At 43.1% G+C, this 10,490-nt stretch overlaps 1 protein-coding gene across 1 annotated transcript in view; it reads left to right on the top strand.

Moving 5' to 3' along the window:
• LOC113202043 (multiple epidermal growth factor-like domains protein 8) overlaps positions 1–10,487 on the top strand; it is a 14,507-nt gene extending 4,020 nt beyond the window's left edge. The window contains exons 13-37 of the mRNA XM_026416098.2: positions 190–411; positions 495–677; positions 778–1,197; positions 1,311–1,578; positions 1,683–1,887; positions 1,971–2,162; positions 2,245–2,421; positions 2,504–2,692; positions 2,783–2,958; positions 3,043–3,254; positions 3,344–3,619; positions 3,713–3,901; positions 4,012–4,195; positions 4,276–4,457; positions 4,603–4,747; positions 4,857–5,121; positions 5,202–5,343; positions 5,480–5,875; positions 5,959–6,256; positions 6,343–6,716; positions 6,798–6,929; positions 7,005–7,177; positions 7,267–7,511; positions 7,624–7,811; positions 7,901–10,487. Coding sequence (XP_026271883.2) covers positions 190–411; positions 495–677; positions 778–1,197; positions 1,311–1,578; positions 1,683–1,887; positions 1,971–2,162; positions 2,245–2,421; positions 2,504–2,692; positions 2,783–2,958; positions 3,043–3,254; positions 3,344–3,619; positions 3,713–3,901; positions 4,012–4,195; positions 4,276–4,457; positions 4,603–4,747; positions 4,857–5,121; positions 5,202–5,343; positions 5,480–5,875; positions 5,959–6,256; positions 6,343–6,716; positions 6,798–6,929; positions 7,005–7,177; positions 7,267–7,511; positions 7,624–7,811; positions 7,901–8,890 — 6,423 coding nt within the window. The 3' untranslated portion in view covers positions 8,891–10,487. The remainder of the gene's footprint in view (positions 1–189; positions 412–494; positions 678–777; positions 1,198–1,310; positions 1,579–1,682; positions 1,888–1,970; positions 2,163–2,244; positions 2,422–2,503; positions 2,693–2,782; positions 2,959–3,042; positions 3,255–3,343; positions 3,620–3,712; positions 3,902–4,011; positions 4,196–4,275; positions 4,458–4,602; positions 4,748–4,856; positions 5,122–5,201; positions 5,344–5,479; positions 5,876–5,958; positions 6,257–6,342; positions 6,717–6,797; positions 6,930–7,004; positions 7,178–7,266; positions 7,512–7,623; positions 7,812–7,900) is intronic.
• The last annotated feature ends 3 nt before the right edge of the window (positions 10,488–10,490 follow it).

Raw genomic sequence — 10,490 nt, 5'->3', positions numbered from 1 at the left:
TCAGAAGTGTGTGAAGACTTAACATATGGCTTCCAATGTAAATGTGGCCCTGGATATCGAGCCGATCGGGCCGACCGATCTGCATGTGTGCCCGTTTGTAGTCAAGGTTGTGTTCGAGGTGTATGTGTTCAACCCAACAATTGTCTCTGTGACTTTGGTTAATAATTCACACATAAATCTGTTATGTAGGTCAGCATTATTAATGCAACAACAGCTGACTTTTCAACTGGAAGTGGCTGGTCTCGATCTGAACCAATTGGAGGCATTACTGCCCGACTTAAAGGTTCACTTCATCCCCCTGATTGGTGGAAAGACTCTCATGAAACTCTTCGAATGTGTGTCAGCCATTCTTCGGCTACTTTGCAAGTAGCGCATCTGAATGCATCTGATCAGCCTCAACATGCCCATTTGGTGGGAATCAAATTACATGGGAATGACTGCAAATTGTTACTTAATTTATGCAAGTTCTCAACATGGTGGATTTTGTTCTACAGGAAATTGTGGGAAACTTAAGTGCAGAGCAATCAGCTTGTGTAAGTGCCACTTGGGAACCTGGAAAGCCAGTTCTACTTCATGATGGAATTTTTCTTGTCGACTTTGAGTCTCGTAAAACATTGGATATGCATCATCAGTCTAAAATGGAACTGCAACACAATCGCAGTCAAGAAAGTGCAAAGGTAGTATCTGTTTTAACTTTAAAACTTCACATTTTTAATAAAGGAAATTATTTACAGTTGAACCAGACTTTACATTAATGTTCCTTTTCCATCTGGCTAGGTTTTTACTTTTGAGTATCTGGCTCCATATGAAAATGGCTCATGCTGGCAGTACACAAATTGTCTAGCCTGTTTGACTGACTCAGCTTGTGGGTGGTGTGAAATAACTGCTCAGTGCTTGGATCGCCATCTTGATGAAACTGAAGCATGCCGAGAAAAGGGAGCTGGGCCAGATGAGTGGCACTACCTAACATTACAGCCATCTTCTTGCCCTAACTGTTCAAATTACATCTCATGTGACGCCTGTGTTTCCTCTGGATTGTGTGAATGGTGGACTGATGATGCAAGATGTGCTCGTCGTGGGAGAGCAAGTGAAGCAGTCCTAGATACTGCAAACTGCCCTGCACCATGCCATGAACGGACAAACTGTTCACAGTGTCTGGAAGAAAGAGGTGTGTGCGTATGGTGTGAAGCTACACAGGTCAGTAGAAAACTTTAAAAGACAAATAATAACTTTGACATCATAATTTTTTAAATCTTAGATGTTCCCTTATAATTTTTCTTATGTTCTAACAAGAGTGTTTGTTTGTGTAGGAATGCTTTTCATTTTCTGTGTACACTTCGGAGTACCAGTTTGGTATTTGTCGTGAATGGTTAGACCAGGCATATCATGGAGTAGCTGCTGGTCCTACAAGTGCTGTTGCCGTACCATCAGGTGGAGGAGCACAGCAGTGTAAGTGGTGTGGGCGCCATACTAATTGTTCCTCTTGCGTGCACACCCTTGGCTGTGGCTGGTGCCATTCAGCTGATAACCCAATTCAAGGGGTTTGTGTGCAGGGAGATTTTAACCAACCTCACCAAGGTATGAGTTATTTCTGCTTGTTGGAATTTAAACTATTCATATAAGTAAATACACATACAATGAAAAGAAAAAAAAACTTAACTCAACATTTGCTTGTGACACAGAATCATGTTCTACTGCCTTGGAAAGTGAAGGGAGTGATGTTGGAGAGGCGAGATGGGCGTATGCGCAGTGCCCTGACGTTGATGAGTGTGAACTTCATCTTGATGACTGCCATCCTGATGCCATTTGTACAAACACCCATGGATCTTATTCATGTCAATGTAAAAGGGGGTTTAATGGTGATGGACGAACAACATGCACCAAAACGTTAGTAAAATCTATCAACTGTAGATAGTAGTTTGTGTTGATTTTATTCATCTAATTTCTTAAAACTCTTTTGTTGTTTCTAGGTGTTTTTACAATTGTGTACATGGATACTGTGTTGGTGCGCCAGACTATTCCTGTAGATGTGACTTGGGTTGGACTGGTTTAGATTGTAATACAAATTGTGGCTGTAATAATCATTCCACTTGTTCTCAAGGAGTTGGTTTATGTGATCAATGTCAGGACTGGACAACTGGAAAGTTTTGCGAGTTTTGCAGGTTAGTAATTGATGTAGCAAATCCTCTTTATAAATTATGTTTTTTTATCTTGTTCTCATTGCCAAGCTGCTTCTTATTTCAGGGCTGGAAGTTATGGAAGTGCAACATCAGGACAAGGTTGTCATGGATGCAATTGTAATGAACATGGTAGTGAAGCTCTTGGAGTTTGCGACTTCCAGACAGGTGCCTGTTTCTGTCAAGATAACACTATTGGAGACAACTGTGACAAATGTAAACCAGGCTATTATGGAGATCCAAGGTAAATTTTGTCATTTTTTGAAACTAAATTAAAGTCTATGTGAAAGTTTTACTCTCATTGTACTGTTTTTCAAAAATTTCAGGAATGGGGGAATGTGCTACTACCAATGTATGGCCAGAGGTGTACTTTCAGGCACTGATCCTCAAGGTTTAGGCAGTCGCCTTGCCCCGATGAGTCTTCAAGATTCCCGAGAAATAGGACCTCCTACACGCGAGTGCCTCTGGATTGTCAGTCCATTTCATATGGATAATCGTTCCAGCAACCCTTCGAGGTGCACCATTATTGCTGACCTTAGTTGTAATGCACCACTCTCTACTGTTCCTTTAAAATTGAAACTCACATGATTGTCTTTATCTTGTAGCATTATCCAGCTAACAGTACATGAGGATATTAGAGTTCCATGTGAGGAAAATAATGTGTATGTGTATGATGGACTTCCTGATTTTGTTTCATCAACCCCAAGTCATCAAAGTCATGTACTGGGTGTATTTTGTAGTCAGGATACCACATACCCAGTAACTGTAGAGGCAACTTCAGGTTGGCACAATTTTCATCTATATACTTCATAAGGTTGTCACACTTGCTCACCTACTTCTGAATTTTCGTAATTTGAATTTCTAGGAATAATGACCATCCACTATAAGCAAAATGATGTCACGGATGGGTTCAATGCTAGCTATGTTGTTTTGGTGTGCCCTGATGATTGTCCAGTTAATCGGACATGTGTGAATGGCCAGTGTATTTGCCCTGAGGGCTGGAGTGGACCTCATTGTGCCGAGCCTCTCTGTCCAAACAATTGTTCTTCTGATCTCAAACAAGGAGTGTGTGACAAGGTAGTCCTTGTGCCTTGATACAGTGTAACATATTTTCTTTCTGAATATGATAGGCTTGCTAATATCGATGTCCTCTCTACACTTTTCAGAGCTACTGGAGATGTCTCTGTAATCCAGATTGGGGAGGTGCTGACTGTTCCCTTCGTTTACTCCCATCTTACTTGGTGTCGACCGAACTTTTCAATTCAGCTCATCTATCTGAAGCGGGCTCTCTGGCACACTGGCGGAAAATGTTGCCACGTCTGGGTCACACTCTTAGTGCGGATCGCAGAGGCGCTCTCTGGATGTTTGGAGGGTATTCATTATCTCATGGGCCACTTAATGATATTAGATTGTTTGACACTAAAAACAACACATGGATGCAGGTAATATTTTTGGTTTACATTGAAAAGTACCTTTACCTCAACACTTTTGTCAGGTATCTAACACTAGAATATGTATGAATTTTATGAATCAAGATTACTGTTGACTCCACGAGCGATGCCAAAATGCCCAGAGGCCGTTATTTTCATGCTGCTGAGATAGTACAATCTCACAGGGAAATTTACATTTATGGTGGCCTTGGCTCTAGAGATGATGGGTATAATTCAACTTTGAATGACACTTGGAAATTTGTCTTAAAAAGTCAACGCTGGATTCATGTACAAGTATGTATCAACGGTTGTCAGAAAATAAAAATAATTTGAACATGATATAACATGACCATGAAGGTCCACCGTCAGATTACTTATCTTTTTTTTTTCTTCTTTCCTTTCAGTCTGATGTAGGCCCACCCCCATTGTCTGGACACACTCTGACTTTACGTAAGAGTGGTGATGTGGAGAATTTAGTGCTCATTGGGGGTTTTAGTCCTTCTGTTGGCTTTTTGGATGTTGTCTGGGAATTTAATCTAGAAAAAGAAGTATGGAGTATATTGAATACCACGGGTGATCGTCCTATTGGTAAATATCTCTCCAAAAATTTAATGAAGCAGTACCCTCATTCAACAAAACCTGTTAATAACTAAAATAATTTTTAATAGGTTTATATGGACACAGTACAGTATTTCATGCACCCAGTCAAAGCTTTTATGTTTTCGGTGGATACATGTATGTTGTCAACCATACAGTCATATCAAACAAGCTTTTTGCTCTGCACTATCCCAGTAGAGTTTGGTCTGTGCTACCACCGTTTGAGAACTACAACCCGTCTGATCTACATCTGGTAATTTTCTAGAAGTTTTTCCATTATCTTTTGTTCTTTTTTTCCCCATTTATTTATATATCTGTTTATTTATTTCTCTGTCAACTAATTAACTTTTTTAAATGTTGGTTTGATGAACAATTATCTTAAAATTTCTCTGTTTTAGCCAAGAGCCCGTTTTTTGCACTCTGCTGTTGTGAAAGATGATTACATGCTTGTTTTCGGGGGAAGATCTTCTCCTCACAATACAACAGATACTCTCATGGCTTATCTATTCACCTGCAACCAGTGGGTCCGTCTCATTTCTAAAGGTAAAAGAAATTTTTCAAAATCAGATCTTTGTTTCTCTATACTTGTGTTGTGATTTAGTATGTTAAAAAATTTCTATATTCTAATCTGTATCAATGATTTGTCCTGCAGATGTCAACCTGATAGGCTTTGTTCCTCCTACTACCTATGCACATGCAATGGCAATGGATCCAGAGTCTGGTGCCATTTACATAATTGGTGGCTTTGATGGTGGTATTGACAGCCATGTTACACGCTTGACACTTCCTGATGACCTGTGTGCTCTATGGCCAGGCAAATGCCATCTTCCTGGCTGTTCTTATTGTGCTGTAATTCGGTCGGGGGGTGCTCCTAATTCAACATATTGTTACAACAATGCTCGGTTGATGCCTGAAGAGTATGTTGTTATTGCACTTTTCATTGACCTTGTGCATGTTTGTAGCTATTCATTTTATCACTTTAATTTCAATTTTCCAGGTGCTCTAGTGGCAATGGTACGATTCGAACCACTAATGGTGTGGTATGTAATAGGAAATGGATATCTGCAAGAAACTGCACTCAACACAAGTCATGCTCTGAATGTTTGGCGTCATGGCCGTCCCATATTGAAGAAGGACAGGTTTGCATTTTTTATCTAATACTTAAATTTTTTTTGAATTTTTTTGAATTTTTATTTTTTTTATTTTTTGTTTTGTTGTTGTTTTTTTTTGTTTTCTTTAACAATGCTGTTTATTTTTACAATCTTTAAATTACAGACGTGCAAGTGGTGTAGCAATATAAATAAGGGCAGCTGCATTGATGTGACCACTGACTGTAATCAATCTGAGCCTCGCTCCACTATAGATGTTTCAGAGTGTCCAGAAAGACAATGTCCTGCCTCAGATTGTGATCAGTGTAGAGCTCAGGATAATTGTGTGTGGACCAGACAGGTTTTAATTTCAACTGATCATCGTCTCACCCTTGGGGTTGAACAAATGTATGACTGGAGTTGTGTTACTAAACATGTCAAGGATAGATCCAACATTCAGATTGGCACTGCTCCAACTTGTCCCAAACGCTGTTCAGAGCACAGACATTGCGATTCTTGCCTTCGGTCCCACGGGGCTGAAGGAGGGTGGCATGAGTGTCGTTGGTCAACTCAACTGCATGAAGTAAATAAAATATAAATTTCTCATTACAATTATAATCTAGGTTATAGTTTGTGGAATTTTTTAATGCTAACCCTTCTTTGCAGTGTGTGTCTCCCAGTTACCAAGCACTGTATTGTGCAGGAGGAGTGTGTGGGCTAGTACTTAGTGGTGGTAACACCGACCATTGCCCTGAACCCTGTTCAACATTCACAAAATGCTCAGAGTGTTTGCGTCATGCGAGATGTGGTTGGTGCTCCTTAGACTCAGGGAACAGCACAGGACGGGGTGTCTGTACTGAGGGTTCTCTGGGTAGTCCAGCTTTGGGTCCAGAACGTTCAACTTGTGATGTGCTTTTCCAAGAGATTCTTCCAACAACTTCTGCTGCACCAATGATTATTCAAGGTGAGTGCAAGTTTATGAAAGGCGTGCCCGTCATGTTATGGTACAGTTTTGTTCATATTAACTATAATGATGATAACTTATTACAGAAAATGACTTAAATGTGACTGAAGCTATTACACAGGCATCTTTATTCTCCTGGCATTATGTGGCGTGTCCGCCTGAAAATGAATGTGAAAATGGACATCACACCTGTGACCCTGTGTCAGAAGTGTGTGAAGACTTAACATATGGCTTCCAATGTAAATGTGGCCCTGGATATCGAGCCGATCGGGCCGACCGATCTGCATGTGTGCCCGTTCAAGGTTGTGTTCGAGGTGTATGTGTTCAACCCAACAATTGTCTCTGTGACTTTGGTTATGTTGGAGCAAATTGTTCCATTCAGTGCCAGTGTAATGGCCATTCCAATTGTGCCGGGCCCGACAAACTCGACCATTGTTTGGAATGTCATAATAACACTATGGTGAGTGCATTATTGTCGTTTTAAAGGGCATGTTCAAGTTTCTGGTAGTATCATTTTAATATTTTGTCCATCTTTCCACAGGGACCCCAATGTGAACGATGTCAACCCTTGTTTGTTGGGGACCCAAGTAACAATGGCCAGTGTGTGCCATGCATTGAGTATTGCAATGGACATACTCACATTTGCATCAATGACAGTATTTCGGCTCCTCCTGTAAGTATTACATGGTAACTGGACTCTCATAAAATTTTTCAAAACTTTGTTACTATGAATATTTTCCTTTCCTAGTCTGGCAAATGGTTTGATGTACCTCTTGAAGATCTAAAAGCATTCCTTGTTGAGGGCCCTACTACTCACGCACATTGTATTGGCTGTGCCAATCGTACAACAGGAGATAAATGTGATGAATGCATTCGTGGTAATTTTCGGGGATCAGAAGACCATAGAGACCCTTGTCGACTGTATGTAAAATTCAGCTTACCCTCTTCATATTATTCGTCTATGAAATTTTGGCATTTTAAATTGTCAATTTATGTGTTATTCTCTTCAGGTGTCAGTGCCATGGACATGGCCATCTCTGTGATCCTGTGACCGGTGAAAAGTGCAACTGTCAAAACAACACTGAAAGTGATTGTGCCCAAAGTGTCACATCGAAAGGGGGAGGGGACACCGAATGCTGGCGAAATCAGTGTTCTAAGTGCAGGGAATCATACATGGGAAAGCCAACAGACGGTCATCAGTGCTACAAACAAATGAGTGTAGACCTCAAATTTTGTTTGGATGCCAAATTGATTGGTAATTTTAACTTAAATCTGACTCCTCTTGCATTTATATTTTATTGCTTGTTTCTTGTGCTTGAATGTTTCTTCATGCATATTTATTTTTTTGATCTTTTTTTTTTTTTTAGACGAATGTAAACTGAAACCAAAGCCTTTGATGCCTGGGCAGACTGTGTTCTTTGCTGTGCAACCCCGCTTCATGAATGTTGACATCAGAGTGATGGTGGATGTTACGGACGGAGCTCTAGATTTATATCTGTCACCTCGTGAAGACACATATGTCGTGCACGTCAATGATGCCACTGGGGAGCATATTGTAAGTACCTTATTACCCTTTCCATGAAAGGTGTCATAGTGCTCTTGAATACGTCTTGGGGAAGTACCTGACCTGACCTCTGTTTTCAGATCGATATGGACCACAAGTACATCTGGCGGCCAGAGGAGTACGACACGTTGACCGGCGGCGTGCTGGTGTCCACCGTGGAGCTTGTCCCGGATTCCCTGATGGGTGACAATGTGACGGTGGACCGGCACCCGCACCCGCACCCGCTGCACGCCATGGGCCAGAAGTTCATTCGCCAGGAGCGGCACGCACATGGACTCACTTCCTTCGTCACCGTGAACCAGAAGAACACCCTGCTCGTGGTGCGCAACCTCCGCGACCGGCTGGTGTTGACGCTCCCCCAGGACCGGCACGAGCTGGGCGTGACGCGGTTCTTCATCGCGCTCGCCGCGCGCAACACGTCCGGCCCGACGCACGGCATGATCTTCTTCCGTCAGGACCAGCTCCACATCGACCTGTTTGTCTTCTTCTCCGTGTTCTTCTCGTGCTTCTTCCTGTTCCTCGCGGCGTGCGTGGTGGGCTGGAAGGCCAAGCAGGCGGCCGACATCCGTCGCGCTCGCCGGCGCCACGTCGTGGAGATGCTGCACATGGCCAAGCGGCCGTTCGCGTCCGCCACGGTGCTCATGGACGGCCCCGGGCCGCCGCCGTACGCCTGCGTCGCGCACTACAGCGGGGCGCTGGGGGCGCACAGCTCCGCGCAGGGCGCGACCGCGGCCTCGGTGTCCGGGCCCTCGCCGTCGCGCAAAAAGCAGCACCGCTCGGTGGGCGGGGCCGGCGTGGTCCCCGTGGCGGGGGCGGGCTCGCTCGGGGCGCCCCCGGTGCGCGCCAACAACGGGGTGGTGCCCGTGGCCGTCGAGCTGACGGACGACGGCGTGGCGGCCGTAGCCACGGTGCTCGTGCGCCTGCCGGGCGGCAGGGACGCCCCCGTCCGGATGGCGCTCGCCTCCTCGCTCATCCTCTTGTCGCGGGTGTACCCCACTAACGGGCGCGCCTTCCTCCGGCGGCGCAGCGCGCACCCGCACGCGCACTCGCACGCGCACGCTCCCTCTTAGCATCAAGGGGCCCCGGCGCCGCCCCACGCCGCCCTGTCCGCCGCCGCCCCCTCGGCGGCGCACTCGGCGCTCACACGGGGGCGGCGGGGCTCCGGGTCGCGGCATGGCATCCGCGCCCGCGGCAGGGGCAGGACCCCCGCCGCCCCGGGGGCCGCGGCGGGGCCGGGGCCGTTACTCATCACCTCTCTGTGATCCTTTTCACCCTCTGGGTATTTATTTACATTCCATTACGCAGCCTAGGTGCACAGACCGAGGCCTTTTTATTTGTCCAAGTGAGCCAGTGTGGGCACTGGCCATCCCTCTTCCTCTTCCTCAGAAGAACTGGCCTTGCCCCACCTTCTGATAGTTTTGATTTTGAATGATCTGAATGTATATATTTGTTATGCACAGTTTTTACAATTTTATGTCAGGATCATACAAGTGTCCTAATCTGTGTACAAAATTTTTAGTTTATAAGAATCTCAAGGATACATGTTGTTTAAATCGTAGAGTGTATTTCAATATATTTTTCTTTGTGATCTTAGAATATAAGTACTTAATGGTGTAATGTATAGTCAAAATTTGAAAGTTGCTCAACTCAAATTTTCACAATTGGTGGTGGAGCCTCCTCTGTAAATAGTGTACAAGGCTGCTTTTGTGTGAATCTTTATTTTAATTTTAAAGTATTCCCTTTTCCTTGTTATTCTTTTGAAGCCTTTCTATCTTTTTGTTAAAGAGGTCAAATGATATTGCATTTATTAATGTAGAGTGTTATCATGACAGTTGTTGCCCTGCATGTTGAGATGTCATATAATGTGCAGAGATGTGTGCCAAATATTTTTATGACATTCTGCTGCTTATCAATCGGTGCCAAAACTTAAATATCACCTGCTCAAATTTGTTTTTTTGATTTTGGGTTTCATTATTGTTATATCTGTGTTGAGCCTTTGTTACAACCCTTTTTTATCTTTTCGGTGGTTGACTTTTTTTTAAATATTAAAAACAAATGTATTCATATTTGTTGCAATTGGTTGTGTTCTATTATTGGCTGTATGATAGTGTTGTCTGATTTCTAGTAAACTCTCTGAACACTTTTGGCCCATTATTGATAAACATGGCACAGCCTGCATGCAGTATTAGATTGCAGTATTGTTGATGGTTGTTTTGTTGGAGTATATATCAGTACTTCATTTGAGCTGACTGTGATGTTCTGCCCTTCCCTCCTCTCTTTCTCTCTCTCTCTATTTGTAAATATAAGTCTACCATGTATGAAAGTGTAACATACAGTCTGAATTGCATTTCTTTTTATTTTGGATGTGATGTAAATGTCATTTTTGCCTTAAGATATTCTCATTCCTGGTTAACAGATAGTACCTCTTGATATCATGGAAGAACAAAATAAATAGATAAATAAATAAATAAAGCAATTAAGTAAGAGACTGGTAAGAGGCTACTATTCTAAAGTTCCAAAGCTTGAGGCAGCTAATTTCTCTAGAAACTTGTATATAATGCGTGAGTGTTGTAATGGTTGAACATACCTAATGAAAAGTGTGATAAAAGCAATCAATTGCATTATGTTTTGAGGACCTAAGTAAAGTAAGGGTTGTTAAAATATGAACAG

Source organism: Frankliniella occidentalis, unplaced genomic scaffold, assembly GCF_000697945.3.
Source record: "Frankliniella occidentalis isolate FOCC.00 unplaced genomic scaffold, Focc_3.1 Scaffold226, whole genome shotgun sequence".
NCBI lineage: Eukaryota > Metazoa > Arthropoda > Insecta > Thysanoptera > Thripidae > Frankliniella > Frankliniella occidentalis.
Note: the sequence above shows the minus strand (reverse complement) of the source record. Positions and strands in the feature narration are given on the sequence as shown.